General features: G+C 56.3%; 7 protein-coding genes across 7 annotated transcripts; 3 read left to right on the top strand and 4 right to left on the bottom strand.

Moving 5' to 3' along the window:
* Positions 1 to 31: 31 nt before the first annotated feature.
* Positions 32 to 1,413, bottom strand: QBC33DRAFT_539894 (putative nadh-ubiquinone oxidoreductase). The gene is made up of 3 exons (XM_060428020.1): positions 709 to 1,413; positions 544 to 648; positions 32 to 481 (listed from the first exon to the last, which is right to left on the bottom strand). Exons 1-3 carry the CDS (start codon positions 1,266 to 1,268, stop codon positions 418 to 420), a joined length of 729 nt encoding a protein of 242 aa, XP_060282920.1. The 5' UTR covers positions 1,269 to 1,413; the 3' UTR covers positions 32 to 417.
* Positions 1,414 to 2,006: 593 nt separating this feature from the next.
* On the top strand, positions 2,007 to 2,924 carry QBC33DRAFT_84035 (uncharacterized protein). Its single transcript, XM_060433132.1, has 2 exons — positions 2,007 to 2,168; positions 2,226 to 2,924. Exon 2 carries the CDS (start codon positions 2,317 to 2,319, stop codon positions 2,911 to 2,913), a length of 597 nt encoding a protein of 198 aa, XP_060282919.1. The 5' UTR covers positions 2,007 to 2,168; positions 2,226 to 2,316; the 3' UTR covers positions 2,914 to 2,924.
* Positions 2,925 to 3,681: 757 nt separating this feature from the next.
* Positions 3,682 to 7,856, bottom strand: QBC33DRAFT_578544 (uncharacterized protein; the record flags this gene model as incomplete). Its single annotated transcript, XM_060431069.1, has 9 exons — positions 3,682 to 3,788; positions 3,867 to 4,034; positions 4,104 to 5,335; positions 5,397 to 5,475; positions 6,487 to 7,240; positions 7,298 to 7,365; positions 7,423 to 7,646; positions 7,697 to 7,752; positions 7,803 to 7,856. The coding sequence occupies 9 exons, from the start codon at positions 7,854 to 7,856 to the stop codon at positions 3,682 to 3,684; spliced, it is 2,742 nt and encodes a 913-aa protein (XP_060282918.1).
* Positions 7,857 to 8,072: 216 nt separating this feature from the next.
* QBC33DRAFT_539881 (uncharacterized protein) lies at positions 8,073 to 10,165 on the top strand. The gene is made up of 2 exons (XM_060428019.1): positions 8,073 to 9,030; positions 9,082 to 10,165. The coding sequence occupies exons 1-2, from the start codon at positions 8,475 to 8,477 to the stop codon at positions 9,915 to 9,917; spliced, it is 1,392 nt and encodes a 463-aa protein (XP_060282917.1). The 5' UTR covers positions 8,073 to 8,474; the 3' UTR covers positions 9,918 to 10,165.
* On the bottom strand, positions 10,042 to 11,969 carry QBC33DRAFT_83993 (putative snf7 family protein). The gene is made up of 2 exons (XM_060433131.1): positions 11,661 to 11,969; positions 10,042 to 11,583 (listed from the first exon to the last, which is right to left on the bottom strand). The coding sequence occupies exons 1-2, from the start codon at positions 11,708 to 11,710 to the stop codon at positions 10,167 to 10,169; spliced, it is 1,467 nt and encodes a 488-aa protein (XP_060282916.1). The 5' UTR covers positions 11,711 to 11,969; the 3' UTR covers positions 10,042 to 10,166.
* On the bottom strand, positions 11,912 to 14,958 carry QBC33DRAFT_539876 (ER-golgi trafficking TRAPP I complex 85 kDa subunit-domain-containing protein). Its single transcript, XM_060428018.1, has one exon. The coding sequence runs from the start codon at positions 14,617 to 14,619 to the stop codon at positions 12,229 to 12,231; it is 2,391 nt and encodes a 796-aa protein (XP_060282915.1). The 5' UTR covers positions 14,620 to 14,958; the 3' UTR covers positions 11,912 to 12,228.
* A 795-nt stretch (positions 14,959 to 15,753) lies between these two features.
* Positions 15,754 to 17,013, top strand: QBC33DRAFT_452190 (uncharacterized protein; the record flags this gene model as incomplete). Its single annotated transcript, XM_060424639.1, has 3 exons — positions 15,754 to 16,060; positions 16,121 to 16,405; positions 16,550 to 17,013. 3 exons carry the CDS (start codon positions 15,754 to 15,756, stop codon positions 17,011 to 17,013), a joined length of 1,056 nt encoding a protein of 351 aa, XP_060282914.1.
* Positions 17,014 to 17,446: the final 433 nt, after the last annotated feature.

Below are 17,446 nucleotides of genomic sequence, written 5' to 3'. Positions count from 1 at the left end.
AGGTGTTTTAACTTATGAATGAGAAGCCTATCTTCCAACCAAGATTGAATTATATACAGCAACCAGTCAAGTCATTACTACTACTACGAGGCATAAACTAAACAGCCGTGATTACAGGGCAAAACTGAGGGGAGTCTAGTTGATCGAGACCATTGAATCCTTCGACTCTGACGTTGTGATCTGCTTCTGATACCGACACTCACAGAATTCAAATCCGGGATCGAGAGTACCGCAGTCGGGATCAAGTGGACGCAACCAGAGTCAAAGTCAAAAGTGCACGCATGGGAACCCCTAGGGCCCACGAGGAGCCGTTTCTCATTCGTTTAAATGTATGTACAATGCGCCTGAGATGTTGTACACGGCACAGCTCGGTCCTCTTCTAACACAATGTTATTCTCCCAAGGCCAGTGCCGCTCTTCATGCCTTCCGCTCAAAGTAGACCCATTGGCCTTCTGCCGGCGGCTCCTCCAAGTTCTCCCAGCTGTTGTTGAGACTGGTTAGCAGGCGTCAAGATGTTAGGTGGCGCGGCATGGAACAACTCACACTTTGGCCTGGATCATGGTGTCGACAAGTTGGTTTTCGCCCTCTGCAACCTGAATGACTTCCTCGATCAAGCCGGCTCCGATCTTGTTCTCCAGCTCCGAGATCCTACACGATCAAAGTCAGCAACGGCTCGTCATACCTTCCTGGCATCCGGGGCCCACTGACTGATCCGCCGTCAACTGCGGCTCTGCCTCCCATTCGATCTGCTCAAGATCCTTCAGATCTCTCCGCTCAGCAATCAACGCCTGGCTGGCCCTCTCCTCCCTGGTCCGCGGACCCTCGAGCTCGGGCCCCTCGTTGATCTCGCCATCCCACTCCTCTTCCCTCTCGTCAACGTCCTTGGGCAAGTGCCTGACAACAAAGACCTGCCCGCCGCTCTCGATGCGCATAGCGCGCGTGCCGTCGACCCGCCCGGACTGGTAGATATGGAACTTTTCCGGGTGCTCGGTAACGAGCTTCCGGGCGCGCTCCGCCCACTCCGGGTAGCCCGGGGCCACGGCCGACTCGACGATGGACATGCGGTGCTTCGTGAGGGCCTCGACCGATTGGCGGTACAGCGAGTGCTCGGGGACAGCGTTGAGCTTCTCGAGGGTGCTGGAGTACAGGTAGAGGAGAGTGCTCCGCGGCGAGCCGTGAGTGAGCAGGCCCGTGAGACCGGTCGGCGCGCCGGGGTCGAGATAGCGCGCCGGCTTGACGGACGCGAAGAGGCGGAAGGTCCGTCGCATGGTGGCTGGGAGGGTCAATGGCTGGTGGATGGGTGGGAATTGGTTATGTTAGAAATCGAGAAACCGCTCGACCTGCCGCTTCGTCGGTTGCATCAACGTCAGAGCTCGGGAATTTCGTTCGGTTGGATCACGTGATGTGGACCTGAGGCTGTGGACAGCCAATGGAATGGATTCATTTTGTCAGGTGCACTCCCTCTTTATTCGTGCCTCTAAATATCGGTTCCACGCTGGAGCACCTCACCACAGAACAGCCTAACGGCAGTCATTCGTCTTGCTCATGATCGCTTCAGAAAGTCGATTCGTCCTTTTACTACTGTTAGCTTCGGAGTGTTTGGCGTCGCCTTGTTTCCCAAGATTTTACTGCCTTCGGCTAGAAGATTATGCCTCCGCAGCGAAGGGGATCCCTTCAATGAATGCCCTTTTTATTAGAATGATTGAGAGCTACTCGACAGTGTCGAGCGAATCGAATGTGCACGAACTTTGAGCAATGCTGAAGTGGCACTGTTCTTGGTTCAACCGGTATACTTCTTGGAAATGCAGCCTCAGCATAGAACTCGTCGCCTGAAAAGCTGCATCGCCATACCTTGATTACGAGATTAAAATGTCTCTTGTCACGGCGCAACTAAGATCCCGAAGATTTATTTCCTCACTGATTCAAGTTGAGGGGTCTCCTATGCCGTTGATCACAATATAATCTGTACTATGTATAACACATTCCTTCATTCTCGCGACAGCAAGGAAGCAGTTCGCTTCGTGTTCCGCATAATCTGGTGGCCTGCAGTGAGGCACAGCTGGTGCCGGGATCCCGTCATAGGGGCTCATTTCAAATTTGGGGGCCGCTTGGTATAGGCTTGATCCTACGCTAATACTGGTGGACGACTCATCAGAGATTGCCGCCTTGTAAATATAACTAACCCTCTCCCGCAAGACGGAACTTCGGACTCACAAATGTTGCAGATGTCCTTTCCTCTTCTTCTTAAGCTTGATCAGGAATAGACCATACTTGTATCCATTTTAACTGCCTCTCTCACTCGTTTCCGTCTTCAATATGCCTGGAATTCGCCTATACTCTGTCCTCGCTCTTGCCCTCGCAGCGCAAGGGGCAGTTGCGAGAACGAACTACGACGGCTGCACGTCTTTCACAAGCACCGTGACTGTACACACTGAGATTGGCTATGGGAACACCTACGAGACCGTGATCTGGTACGTCTCAGACTCTCTGGAGATCTGCCAAGGCGTCGACTGCGGCGGCGGCCGTGCCCCCCCGAGGACCGTCCCGGGCTGCCCAGCCTATACCGGAACCGAGACCGTCACTGCGAGATTCCTCACGGCCGACCCACAGGCACCACACACGCAGATCACTGTAGCCCCGTCCACCAGCACCACTCTAGAAGTCACCGTCACCGAGCCGGCAACCTCCAGCAGCCAGAGCGGCTCGCCGACCGGGTCCGCCTCCGCCAGCGGCTCGTCGCCGTCGTCCCCCACTCCCCCGACCCAGCCCCAGGAATCGGGAACTGGACCGGCGGAAACGACTACCGGCAGCAGCCCTGCGAGCAGCCCCTCCAGCACCGCTGACTCGGCTGCGGCAACAAAGCCTGCGAACCTGGCTCTCGGAGTTGTTGCCGCCGCCTTGGCTTTCCTGTGATCGAGAAGGGTTACAGGCAGGTTTATTGCCTAGAGCGGAGCAGAGATCGGTTGAGGAAGCCTGTACCACTTAATCCCATTGTAGCAAGGGCGCGTTGAACTGCTTCAATGTGTGCCATTGTGGCATCCATGTATTGTGTTGTTGGTATACCATGTCGATATCCAAGGTCCAAGGGGACTCTAATGTCGCGGAAGATCGAGGGTGACTCGAGCATAATGCAATCTAATAGTCCTCCTTTATTTGGACACAATCACTTCCAACCCGACCACACTGGATGATAATGATGCTACAGCCCCATCCAGTTTACACGAGCCGTGAAATAAGTGTTTGGAGCTCCTGTTGACACGGCTAAACCCCCTTTGACGTTCTCAGCAACCATGGTCACACTATATCGTACTGGCCAACATTCCCATGCCGCTCACGGTCGGCCACCCCACCCTTCACTCAAACAATATGCCGCTGTATGCATCTCCTATGCGGTCGATGGACTCGAAGCCAAGGCCAGGGTACCTGAAGCATGAATGAACAAATAAATGCAACATGGATTTCTGGATTGCGAGTGGTCTTTCAAATCAAGGTATAAATAAATGCTAGCATCTCTCATGCCAACCACGCCAACGCCAGACGCCATACATGTAGTGCTGATAGGGGACATACCAAATATCCATGGATATCCGGCAACCCATCCTCATATCCCGTCACGATGACACGCCCCTTGATATTCATCACTCATAACTACCCAGTACGCTTCTCATCCCAAGTAAGGGGCTATATCTCGTATACCCTGGCATCAGTGAAAATCAAGTAAGGCTTACGCTTGGCAAGATTCAGAATCGTCTCGGCAAAGACGCCGTTGGCCCACGCGAACCAGCTCCCTGTGACACCAAAGCGTGTCAGTCAAGCGCGCTCTAAGAGAGAGGGGGGGTGTCTAAGTCTCTGCCTGGAAAACTCACTCGTGTATGACATCGCGATGTTGACGTCCACACTCTCGTGTATCAGTCCCAGCTTGCTGGATTTTAGCACCAGGTTGAGACATTCCAAGATCTCGGTATCGCTGTCCGATGTCTGGGCCTGGATCAAAAGGCTCATCGGCCATGCGTTTTGAAGGCCAATATGGGGACCTAGACGGGAAAAGAAGAACCCGATCAGCGACGTTTATAGGATCGATGCGTTGCAGGAAGACGACTTACCTCCGATTCCTTTAAACTCTCTTCCTTCGAGGTAGTACGGGTTGCTCGCCCTGTCCAGCAGCATCCGCCGCGTGTTCTTATATGTCACGTCGTCCTTCGTCACGAACCCCATGAGCGGCAGGGCCAGCAGGCTGGGATAGTTCGCGTCGTCCATCAGTATCGTGCTGCCGTAGCCGTCCACCTCGTACGCGAAGACCTGCCCATATTTGCGGTGGCTGACAACGCCGTGCTCCCAGATCCCCTTGGTGATGCCCTCGCTCCAGCTCTCGAGGGTCTGGGCCAGCTCGGCATCTCGACTGTTGCCGCCCGTCGTCGACTTCAGGATCGCCGCGGTGCGCTTCAGTTCCACGGCCATCATGGCGTTGGCCGGGATGAAGAAGCCGAGGATCGTGGCGTCGTCGCTCGGCCGGAAGGCGGACCTGATGAGGCCGGTGCCGTTGTTCAACGGGTTCCCCACGCCCATCAGGTTCAGCGTCTCTGTTCCGGTATCGGTACGGCGCTGGAACGTGTACCCGTTCCGCACATAGCGTCCCGTGTCCGGATCGAAAGTGCTCTCGCTTTGCTCCCCCAGCACCCTGAGAACGGTCTCGAGCGCTGCGTACCACCTGGGGCCCAGGAATTCCCTGCTGCCCGTATGCTCGTGGAAGTCGTTTGCCAGCTTGAGGAAATGGGCCAGAGAGTCGAGCTCGTACTTGCACTCGAACACGAACGACGGCTCATAAGCCGGGTGCACGACGTCATCCTGGCCGTTCGTGCTGGTGGACAGCCCCGAGATCGGCGGCGGCTGGAAAGCGTTGCAATAAGGCGACTCGATCACGTACTCGGACTGCGTGTTGATGGCGCCCAGTATGAGGTTGCGGATCGCGGGGTCCTTCTTCGCCAGCGGCTGGTACGGCTTCAGCTGGTTTGTCGAATCGCGCAGCCACTCGGCAATGATGTCGCCCGTTATGATGAACGACTGGGGGCCAGCCCACTTGCCATCCTCCCCCAGCGCCCCGCCGCCCCGCCCCTTTCCCTTCTGCTTGCCGTCCGTACTGCCGTCTGTATGGAATTTGACTGTCGTGTCGGTCGTCGACGGGAACGCGTTCTCGAACAGCCGCGCGAGGTCCACGTCTTTCATGCGAGACGTCACGTCCTGAATGACCTTTTCGATGGCGTCGGAGCGGAACGTGCGACATCGCGGGTCGGGTCGCTGAAACGGCAAGGCCAGGGGCCCTTCGCTGAGGGGGCGACTGCGCAAGACGTCAGCGAATTGAGCTAGCAACAAGGAACCTGGCGAGAAAAGCGGCTTACTGAGGATAGGTCGCGTAAGACTCGTAGTCTGGGCACGCTTCAATGTCGAAGGTGTCCGTCAATGGCTCTTGTTTTGAGTCTCCGTTGAGGCCAAAGGTAAAAACCTGAGGTGAGAGAGCCGCCAGTGGCAGCAGGACGGAAAGGAATCGCAAGCGAGCCATTGCAGCAGAGAGGTCGAGGAGGAAATGGAAGTCGCAAGAGAAATTGAAAGTCCAGGGGAGCTTCCAGCTCTGTTTGCAAAAGACTACGAGTACAGGTAGATCATCATTCGGGGGCTCCGGCCAGCTACGCTGTTCCTGGTTCGCCGAAGAGAGGATGGCAATGAGGTGGGAGTAAGTTATGGTATGTCGGTTGTCAAATGGCTAAAGTACTGTCGTTGTCCACAGCAGCTCCCCCACCAATAATGACTTGTAGAAGACCCGATTGTTGCATAACTAGATGCTCAGTATTCAAATATTTCTACAAACAGCCTGGAAGGGGCACAACCTATCGACTCGTCACTTGTTCGAACCCCTATACTATAAATACACTGTGCCGTAGGTAGCTTCTTCAGCAGCGCATACCGAGTAAGTCCTGGAAGATCGGCACATATAAACCTATCTTGTATCATGACTGGATGGGGAAATATTTGTTCGACGGAATTGGGGGGACTTTCAATGCATCGCTGCTACATCGTCACTTGCTCGACTTGTCCTAGGTCAGTGAGGCTGATTGCCCTTCTATTGAAGCTCTGCCATGCATTAATTATTTCTCCGGCTCTCAAGTTCTGAGTCTCCAACCAAGCATTGAGACCCAACAAGTGAGCTATGGAGATGCGAGGCCGTCTCTGGACGCAGGTAAAGAGTTGCGTTCTGGTTGGTCACTTCTTGGAGAAGAAGGACATGATATTTCCCTGACTGCCTTTGGGAACACTCTTCTTCGCTTTTGTAGCTTGGGCTGCCGGTGCTGAGCTGGCCAGTTTGGGCTTTGAAGCAGGGGGTGGAGCTTCGTCCTCAGAGAACGATTCCCAGCCAGGTTCCTGAATGGTGACTGGAGGAGTTGTCAGCTTGCCATGTAAGGGGTGTGGAATTAGGAGAGACTCTGGACTTACCTAGATAACCTTGGTCGTCAAGGATCTGCTGCTTCTTCATGATCCTTCTCTTTCCCCGCCGGCGTCCACCACCAGACCCCGATATAATCTCGGCTGGTTCCTCCTTTACGGGCTCTGGAACTGGTGGCTCCTCCACGACCTCTTCAGCTGGAGAAGGTGCCTTGTCCTCGGCTTCCTCCTCCTCCCCCTCTTCGTCGTCGTCCTCCATCATCCGCCGTAGCTCTTCTTCGCGCTCTTTTTTGCCCTTTCGGCCGGGTTTATCCTGAACCTTGGGCTGCGGGAGTACCTCAGAATCGTCTTCTTCACCCTCCGACATGGGTTGCATACTCGAGTCATCACCGCTGGGGGTTGCTGGCTGTGATGCCTCTGCTTTCTTCGCCCTTGCAGCTGCTGCTTTGGCGAATGACTGCATGATACCAGACCCAGAAGAACCACCCCTTTTCAAGGTCGGCACAGGCTTCTTCACTGGAGCTGGTGCAGTAGCAGCCGAGGCCGTTTCTTTGGCCGTTTCTTTAGCCGGGGGAGATTGAATGAGCTTAGGTTCCTCCTTGACTATGGAAAGGGGTTTGGTAGACGTTTTTGCAGCTGCTTTCTGAGCGTTGGCAGCCACAGATTTTGCACCAGCACCTCGCCGTTCCCTCCGGCGGACATGTGGGTTGACAATAGCGCCATAGGTTTTATGTGCGCCAGAGGAATCAGTAGGCGTGGGAAGACTGAGAAGTTGCTGTGCTGCATCAATGAGCGATGCCATATCCTGCCGAATGGTTAGGCCCCAATGGGTAATTGCTCACTAGATCTAACTGCTACTCACCTTCATAGGATGAGGCCCTAGACTGTAAACATGAATAGACGTGATTTCGTCGTAAGTTGCAAGGGCATCTGGTAGAAGTCAGCTACTGTTTTAGCCTCTTGCTTCCAGACTTGAGGAGAGAGGACCCTTGAGGCGCTCTTCTGGGACGAGTGACAGAGTCAAAGTAGGCACTACTTCGCCAGCTGATTCATCTTCTGGCATGGAGTTCGCCATCTCAATGTCACCATTTTTGCCGGCCTGGCCTTGAGAAGCCCCCTCATCAGATTGCTTAGTGCCGTAAAGCAGGTAGGTGGCATAGACAGCACCCGGGCGCTTGACATTTTGCCATTCATGGAAGTCATAGAGCATCCTGGCAGAGTTAGAAAGAACGTGGGATTTGGTGGCAGAGGTCTGGCCTACTGCTTTGCAATGTTGACGTGGACTTTCAATGCTCGACTTAGCAAGCGATATGTTATCTGCAACTGGATTAGCCATGCAAGACATGCTCAGTCACATCCAAACATACCACTTTGTCCTCTGAGAGAATATTCTCTGCCAGGTACTTCTTGTAGTCGTCCATCTTGAGGGAATATCCAGATGGCAAACAAATCCTGAAGGAATTGTCGACGTTGCTTACTTCGTGGTCTGTTAGTGGTGGTGAACTTGGAGCATCTGAGCTTGGGCCACGACGACGCGTGCCTTAAAGAGGGAAACCGCGTTAAGGGGGATCTAAAAGGTTAGCGCGTTTTGGTCTGAAAGTCGCGTCACTTCTAGCGCATCTAGGTAAGTACATACAGTACATACAGTAATCCGCACCTACATCTGAATCGCCGTTTAAGGAAGTTGCAAGGCAGGTGGCTACGGCGCTCTTTAACCTACATTGCTGCGCTCCTATTTCCAGCGAGACGGGCAACGAAACGAAATCAGGCCGCCGGCATCCTCCATGTAGGTGTTTTTCTATCCCTAAATAACTAATTCTCAACGTCTTAACCACCTGGAACGTATAGATCGAGGCCAGCGCATATCTACCTACTTCCTTTTCGATGCTTTGAGGAAGGTGCCATACAACTCGCCGCCAAATCCATACCTACCTTCTGCTGGAGGACTTTCCCCTCTCACCTTGCTGGCGGCTTCCCTCTGTGGATTCGAAGTCCGACTAGAAAGAACCTCGAAGCGCCAAGGGCAAATTAATCTGACCATGGAGAACCGAACCACACGCGACAATGCCTTCAATATCACCGACTCAACCGATTGGCTTGGCACCCCTCTGTCGGCTCTTATGCCTGTTGAACAGGCCTTCCGATGCCATGTCTGCAAAGACTTCTACACTTCGCCGATGATCACCTCGTGCAATCACACCTTCTGCTCCTTGTGTATCCGGAGGTGTCTCTCATTAGATGGGAACTGCCCACTCTGTCGAACCAGCGACCAAGAATCAAAACTGAGGGGCAACTGGGCTTTAAGAGAAGCCGTCGACGCCTTTGTGAAGTCGAGACCGGCCATTATGCTGGCGGCGAGGACGCAGCAAGGTCATGACAACACAGTGCTGGCGTCACCGAAGAGAAAAGCAGGCCAGATGGAGGGCATGAAGGATATGGAGGATATTCAGAACGAGAACGCCACCAACCCGAGCAAGAGGACCCGGATGTCCACCCGGTCGAGCAAAACAAAGGCTGCAGAGGCCACAGCTGCAATAATGCGCGAGGAAGTGGATGTGCCTGAAAACAAAACAGACTCGATGAACTATGGACTAGGTAGGCTTTGTAATACTTCATCACTGGTTGCTCAGGGACTAATGGGGCCAGGTACCGACCTTGCGGCCTGTCCGATATGCTGGGCTCGGATGAAGTCCTGGCAGGTGGATAAACATATCGATACATCTTGCCCTGGATCACCTCAACCAGCAGCAGCAAACGTCAAAGTGCTAAGCAGGGGAGCTTTAGGAGGCCTCGGTTCAGGTGGCTTCAGCGCAGGTCGTGCTGCGGAGCCATCGGCACCGGCCAAACCCATGGAGAGACTACCAGTCCTGAACTACTCTATCCTCAAAGATCAGGCACTTCGAAAGAGGATGAGTGACCTGGGCATATCTACCTCCGGACCGAGGCCGCTCCTTGAGCGGAGACATCGGGAATGGGTCACGATATGGAATGCAAACTGTGACTCTTTCCGGCCAAAGAAACGATCGGAAATGCTCCAAGACTTGGAATTCTGGGAGTGGACCCTAGGAGGTCGTGCCCCCATGACCCACTCTACACAGCTCGGAGCGCAAATCAGAGACAAAGACTTTGATGGTACTGCATGGGCTACAAAGCATGATACTTCCTTCAAGGATCTCATTGCTAATGCACGGCGGACAAGGAATGAGGCTGTCACAAGGAACGAGGCTGGCCAACGGCCAGAGGAGGACACCCAGTCAAACAGGGCGTCAGGAGAGAGGTCAGGAATGGCTTCGGCTCCACAGGAGGAAGGGGATGAGATGCCTCCGGCTGGGACAAACACCATCATAGACCTGACCGGAGACCCATCACATCCTGCAGAGTTGCCATACCCAACCACGATTGACGGGGTAATCCATGAGCAGGATGCAGTGACCCAAACTGCCGGCTCTGCTAACCCAGAACCTTCAGGGTCGTTTATATAGGGTCACAGACATTACCTGCGGAGCAGGAATCTTGGGCAGCAAGGGTGGAAAACGCCGAGGGAGGTTTATCATGACATGGAACCGTCCAACATGGAAGGAAACATGAATCTTACTGTTAATACCCCATGATCAATTGAGCAACGCCAGATGATGAACTAACATCCCTTGTGACTGTGGACTCTGCCGAGACCAACAAAACACCTAGAACTCCCAACATGTTAATTATACTTGGTAAATCGGAACGCCAGATCAGGTCTCCGACTGTGCTTGTGCTGGCTGTGCCTCGTTAAGGGACATCCTACTCAGCCCTTCAGCAGCCTCCTCCAGTAGCGCTTCTGGAGACTGATCTGCTGACGAAACCTCCCCCTTCTGCCCCTGGCCCTCCGGGAGAGGTTTCGGCGCCTGGATAGCCTCGAGCCGCTTCCTCGTCTCCTCCGCCTCCCGCTGCTGCTCGGCCTCCTTGAGAGCCTTCTCGGCCTCCAGCCTCGCCCTCTCCTTCTCCTCCTCCTTCCGCCGCTCCTCGCCCTCTAGGAGGGCTAGCTCGTGGTCGATCTCGCCCTCGTCGACGGCGGCGGCGTCGCCCTCGGCGAGGATGCTGGTCACCTCGTCGGCCTGGTCCATCTGCTCCCGCAGGCGGTCGACGACGTCCTCGACGCGGCCCGCGCCCCCCACGGCGGCGTTGAGGGAGCGCAGGGCCTCGCCGCTCGACTCCATCACCTTGACCAGCTGCACGTTGTCCGACGCCTGCTCGATCTTGGCGGCAACCTCCTCGAGCTGGCCCGCCGTGGCCAGGCGCCTCTCGAGGGACGACTCGGCCAGCTTCTTGGACCGCAGCGCCGCCAGGGCCACCACGCGGTTCTTGTTGGCGACGGCGTCCCGGGCGGACCGGCCGAGCTCCGCGATGCGCTTGTTGAGGGCTGTCGTCTGGTGGTTGAGGTAGTCCAGCAGCTCCTTCAGCTGCGCGACCGAGGCGTCTTCTTCCGTGAGAGCCGTCTCGTCCGCCCCCGGTGTCTTAATCTTGACCGTCTCCCCGTCGTAGAGGACGACGCCCTTGTCCCTGGAAAGGGACGTGAGAAGTACATCCACGTCCGTCTCTGAAAGCGTATTCCCCTCCATCAGCTGGCCCGCGAACGTCTTGCGAAAGTGCGCCTTGGAGAAGGTCCGCTCGAATCTCGAGGTATGGCCGGCGACCTTGTCACCAAACGCCTTGGCGGCCGCCTCGACGTTGGCAAGCACCACGAGCTGGGCCTTCGGCAACCGATCCGCGCCCCCGCGCAGGGCGTCGGTGACGCCGAGCTGCCGAAACACCCACGACGCGACGGCCCACGGGCTGACGCCCCACGCCGCCGGGCGGCGGTAGATGCTCTCCCTGGCGGCGAGGAAGTCGCGTAGCGGCATCAGCTCCCGCTCCGCGAGCGCGTCCGCCACCACGGCGCCGAGCGCCAGCGGCCGGCCGTACTGCTTGCTCTCGAGCGCGCCGAGGAGCCGGTCGTCGCAGTCCAGGACCAGGAGGTTCGCCGTCGCGGATTTGGGCGGCCGGGGCGCGAGGCCCGATCGCGCGATGCTCGCCAGGACTCGTCGCCACGCCGATATGTTGGCCTGGTACCCGTCCGGGTTGAGGGTGCGCTGGGGCCGGAAGTCCGAATACAGGGCTGGGAGCCGGGCTCTGGGTGGGGAATGTGTAAGCAAACAGCGCACACTATGGGGGACGGAGAGGGACAGTTCCAAAAAATAATAACTTGCTTTCTAAAGCTCGGCTCGTGCTCGACGAGATATTCGGGGAGCCCGCTCATGGTGACAGAGCTCTTCTGGTTGGGGGGCCTTAAGGCGCGAAGTTGTTACCGGATGGAAGAGGGAGGAGATGGAAATCCGGTCCATTTGACAAATGACACACACGACGCGCTCAGGCAACAGGTGCGCCGTCGTTGACACCGCTAAGAAGTGTCACTTGTTTGTCTTTGGCCGCAAGGAAGCATGACGTCCAACGAAATAAGGCAGAGCAGGGGTTTTGTTTAGCGCTATCTTATCAACACGGCCTAAGCTTCCGGCAGGCACCAAGAACCTGGGTAGACCGGGATACTGCAGCAACCCATGTTCGCTTAATGAGCCTCTCTTTCAGTTTGGGGATATCCATTTATGCAAATGATATCCGTGACCCTTGATCAAATGGCCACGAAACTGTATACCGTATTGCTCCTCACCGCTTTCCTCTATGGAATTACACTAATGCTGGTGCGAATTAACGAAGCAACGCCTTTCCATGCAAGTTCGGGGCCTCCCATCCCCAGGCTTGGCACCTGCGACGGTGACCTCAGCCGAAACCATCCTTTGCCGACGTGCCACCATCCTCGTCCTCGATTGAAGCGAGCGTCCGCGCTGCCGGTACAAGCGGCGTCAGAGGTTCGGTCTCTAGGATTGGCCCCGCTGCCCCAGGAGCGACGATCAAGCTGGTCCTCCGGGACCTTCTCCGGTCTAGAGTCTCGCTCTCCTCGTCAACGAGCAGCTCCACTTCTTCCTGCCCGTCCAGGCTGCCATCTTCGTAAGCCGCTCCGTCTTTTCCGGCAAGGGCCTCCTTAAGCTCGGCCTGAAGTTGGGCCATGAAGTCGCTCGCGAAGGCGAACTTCTGTACGCCGTATTCGCTTGGGAGCAGCGAATACATCTTTCTCGCCTCGTTGAGGCATCTCTGCGCCTGGACGAACTTCGACTGGGCGAGCCAAGTCTCGGCGCTCAGGACACTCCAGAGCGCAGACTTCCGCCTCCTGGCGCCCCATGCCTGGGAGCCCCCGCCGGACTTTGTAGCGTAGCAGACGGCCATGCGCTCCTTGAGAAGAGCGTCGCCGACCGCGCCCACTAGCCTTGACTCGAGTAGGCGAGTCCCCCACTTCACGGCCTCGTCGATGCCCGAGCCTCCCCTTAGCCGTAGTAGCTCGAGTGCGAGGACGAGACAGCGGAGGGCACCAAACTGGGCGCCGCAGCGGGTCAGGTACGAATAGAGGGCCTGCTCGAGCATCTGGTTGATGGTCTCGATCCGGTTCTTGGAGGACATGTTCTGCGGCATGATGAGCAGGGAGAGTGCCGCCATTTCGTTGGCTGCCGCATGATACTTCCACGCTTTGTCGTTCTGAAAATCTCCCCGCAGCAACTCGTATGTCGACATGGCCAGCTTCCAGTCCCGTAGCATGAAGGCATAATCGGCCAGCTTCCTCATGATGGCCTCCGGTGAGTCCGCCCGGTAGAACCCCGACGCATCGTAGTTATTCGACGAGCCAGAGCCACTGCTACCAGTCGAGTTACGATTCCCGCTTCCGAAGGCCCAGCGCTTAGACAGACTCATGAATCGACCACTAATGCCTCGGCGCCGCGACGCCACCTGGTCGTTCCATTTCAAGACGTTGCGCTCCATGGTAGGGACGACAGATTGCGTTACCATTTCTCGGACAAACGTCCGGATGGCCGTCGCATCCGATTCGAAGATGTATCGCGTCGGGTCCTCAAAGTCCTCCTTGTCGTCGCTTCTCTCGATATCCCGAAGCTCCTCGTCCGCGGTCATCCAGTCGCTCCGCGGTAACGGGATACTGTCGTCGTCCGTCTCGGCACCCTGCGAACTCCGTATCCTCAGCAGATGGCAATGCAGGCCCAAATGCCGCTTCATCTGCTCAAAAAGCGCCAGGGATTTGGCGATGTCGCTCTTTTCTTCATCGTGGACGAGCACGTAGTAGCGCAGATATGTTCCGTCCACCCAGGCCGGCAACCTCTTGGCTCCCTCACTCGTTTCCGCATACAGCTCCCTAAGCGCATCGATCGGTGTCGGATTCCGCGAGCTTATAGCCATGATGCAGGCAACGGGGTGCCCGAACGTCTCGTGACATGCCACGGGGATGCCGGACAATATCCGGCGCAGATACAGGGCGTAGTATGGCGAGGTTGCATCGACGTCCAGCCCCTGCCTAGTGGGAGTGTTCAGCGACATGAAGTCGACGTAGGCATCCTCGGCGTAGTGCAGATGGCGATTCACGACGGCCTCGACTGTTGCAATGCCGCTAATCCGCCGCTTGGGCGACGCCGGGCGACCGTTGGGCGGGGACGAAAGCGGGTTCTTCCGGGCCGCCGCCGCCGCAGCCGCCGCGAGCTCGGGCTCCTCGGGCTCCTCGACGCCGTCGCCGAAGCGCACAAAGCGCACCGAGAAGTCCTCCCACGCCCGCGCGCCGCCGTTACTGTCCCTAACGTTGACCTTGCCCTGGATGCGCTCGCCAAACGGCCGCAGCAGCTGCCACAGGCCGCCGTCGAAGCCCTTCTCCCTGACCAGCTCCTCCACGTCTTGCGACCCGTAGATGGCGATGTGGGGCACGAAGCTCCTGAGGATCAGGTTCAGCGGGTCTCCGGGGTTGTCCGCGGCGCCCGTGTCCAGAAGCGATTGCTTAAAACCGCCGCCGAAGACGGAGCCGGACGTGGGGCCGGGCGGCGAGAACCTGCCGGCCGGTGAGGCGGAGCGCGAGCCGGGCGGGGTCAAGGTGGATGCGAACAGGGAGGCTGCCGAGGGGGAGGAGCGGCGATCGCGGTAGGGGAGGGAGGCTTCGGACCGGGAGAGCGGATGGCCGTCGGTTGCGAGAGAATGACGCTGCTTGGGGGGCCTCAGGGCGGAGGCTGCCATGGGCAGGGATTGTATGGATTCTTCTTGGGAGGCATCGTCGAGGGGCTGCATGAAGATGTGATAGGAGCTGGCCAGCGAGGAGTGTCGAATGAATGTAGGGCAGGTTCGCCTCGTGGCTTCTCAATTGCTGCCAAGTCTGCCAAGCCGCTCTGAGCTGGGTGTAGGAAAAGTCAGGTACGTGTGAGGGCTACCAGTGAAGCACAGCTCTGTTACAAATGCCTAGGAAGAAATGCATAAGGCCCAGGTTTCTGTGTCAGTTATGGTCGAGGTGGAGGTAGAAATTAGATTTGGAGAATTACAGGGTGTCACCCAGCTGTAGGGAGCAGGGACTCAAGCCCGACCTCTGACATTATCTGGTAACTTCCAGGTTAGCTGGCTTATCATCACGTGCAGCCCCTTAGTGTGCATCCATGTCAACAATTAACAGAGGCAACATACGGATACCTACATAAGTCATAATGTAGGTACAGTATATGTACTGTACCTAGTGACAATGGCGTCATCCCCTTGTCTTATATCCTCGGCAGCATTACATGGGTAGGTAGGTGGGTGCCTATGCTAAAAGTAAGCTGATGCATGTCTATTTGCTCCCTACTTGCTACCTGCTCAGGCCCAAGCTTGCTGAAGGATGTTAATCATGTGAAGGACCAATAGGTTTGCCGCCGAAGCGCTTTGCTAGGTCACCAAGCGCTCGGCTCCTCATGGCTTCCGCTGCAGGCAAGTCTATTTTCGGCACCACTGCCCCTGAGCTTGTTGGTGCTACGCTTGGACAAGGATGATGGCCAACTTCATCCCTCATCTACCCCTTACATCTCTCTCTCTCTCTTACCTCGCTTGGAGATTTGCTTTCCTGAAAAGCCAAATCACGTCGCTGTGAGTTGCGGTCTGTCATCGCAGCAAGTTGTTGAGTAGCCTTCGTGCTATCCAGCCCAGCCTCACTCCCCTGTTTTGGCCTGGCTCCTCCCTCTCTCTTTCTTTCAAGTCTCTTCAGTTTTTGGAATTTGTATGCCAGGACTTGGCTGCGACGACCGGCATTGAAGCCAATACCGCTTTTCTTCCATCCATCCCACACTTATCCGGACTGCTTACCCGCTTTTGGTCAGCTGCTTGGCCCACGAGCGTCGTCTCTCTTGGACCGAGACCATTTCCTCCTGGTCAAGAATATCCCAAACCTGTGTTGCAACCATGTCGAAGCGGACCACCTTCACCACAATCAGCGTTCTCCCTCCGGGTATTACTCGTGAAGTTGTCATCGACTTCTTACACAACCATGAGGAGATGATTGATCTGAACCCCTTGGTTAAAGAGCGACATCGGATCAACCCGCCCCCTCATGCAACGCCGGATGAGTTCCATTGCGTCTGGTACTCCCTTACTGACAAGATCTCTTACCTGCCCGGTGGGTTGGCAAACGGAGATGTCACTTACACATGCGCCTTCCACGACCTGCCGAATGGCATTCAAACCCATTGCTATGCTCCGGCCGGCTTAAGTATGTCACCGTCCTATCTATCCTCCTAGTAGCCCACGTTTATATTAACACCACGGCCAGATATACGTGGCAAGTGGACCCTCAATGGCTCCCTTCCAGGGGAGCCCATTGAGCCTGTCGAGATTGGCATTGGCGCCCCTCTTACCGGCCTTTACATCCGTGAGGACGTTGACATGAGATGCAACGTGATAATGGCCAGCTTTGTCAAGAAGACGCTGAAGAAGTCTCATGCGGCCCTCGTTGAGCGACTCAAGGCCAAGGCGCAAATGGCAACGGCTTCCAACTCCAGCTCCCGCTTGAGTGGGCCGCCTTCTTCATCCTCCAACTCTACTCACAGCGGCAACAGTCGACCATGGACACCATCCACCAGCAGCCCGTCACCCGCACCATCATCTTCCAATGTCGCTGCCATTCCACTGTCGCTTCATCCTGGCAGGGGGTCTTCAGCCATATTTCCGCCCTATCAACCATCCTCTTACACTACAACAGCCACACTCCAAAGCCGGCAATCACAACATCCAGGGGGTTCGCCTCCCGGCCCGGTCGGCAATTTCTACCGCCAGCAGGTCCACCGCCCTCAATCTCAGTCTCAAAAACTCCCTGAGGAAAGCCCCTATGGATCTCCACCCCTCGCCAGAAACCCACCCCCGCCTTTCGCCGACCCTCAGGCTGACACATCTAATCCAACCCTGTACCCGGACCCGCTCCGTCTCCTACGCCAGGACTCGGTAACATCGGTGTACCCGGATGCAAACGGCCCCGCCACGTGGCAAACGCTGAAGTCGGGGCCTAGTGTGAAATACAGAGAGGGAGACCCCAACTACCCGCAGATGAACCCTTATACCCCAGACGGTGAGGCGCACCGCTTAGGAACAGCCGCGCCAGCACCAGCGCTCGTACCGGCACCGATGGGGGGTACGCTGAACGGGCCATTCCTCGCGGAATTGGAGTGATGAAGGGACGCGTTTAACGTGTCCGAAGAGACTGAAAGACAAACCTAAGGGGGCGACAACGCCATGGGTTATTATTACCAATACCCGGTCCGGGCATGAAATACCATGATAAAATCAAGGGCAGCCAAAGAAGTATGGAAATAACCTCAAGGGATTTTCTTATATTGGTAGCTCAGATGCTCAATCTCGGGGCAATGCCCAGTCTAAAGCCAACCAATCCGTATTCCTGATGCCATGATTGCTATCCTATTTCCCATTGTCCCTCCCAACCCAAACCCACATCCGAGCAATTGCAGAATCGCCGCAAGGAAGGGCATGCCCTCCCCGCCAGCTCTCCTGCCATCCCGCACTCTCGGGCCGCGGCCAAGCGCAACCAGCTGCCCACCACGTCCAGGCGACAGACTGAAGAAGAAGAAGAAAATCAAGGGATAAC

The sequence above is a fragment of the Phialemonium atrogriseum genome (genome assembly GCF_030411735.1).
Source record: "Phialemonium atrogriseum strain 8032-3 unplaced genomic scaffold QBC33scaffold_14, whole genome shotgun sequence".
NCBI lineage: Eukaryota > Fungi > Ascomycota > Sordariomycetes > Cephalothecales > Cephalothecaceae > Phialemonium > Phialemonium atrogriseum.
This window is presented reverse-complemented; position numbering and strand designations above follow the sequence as displayed.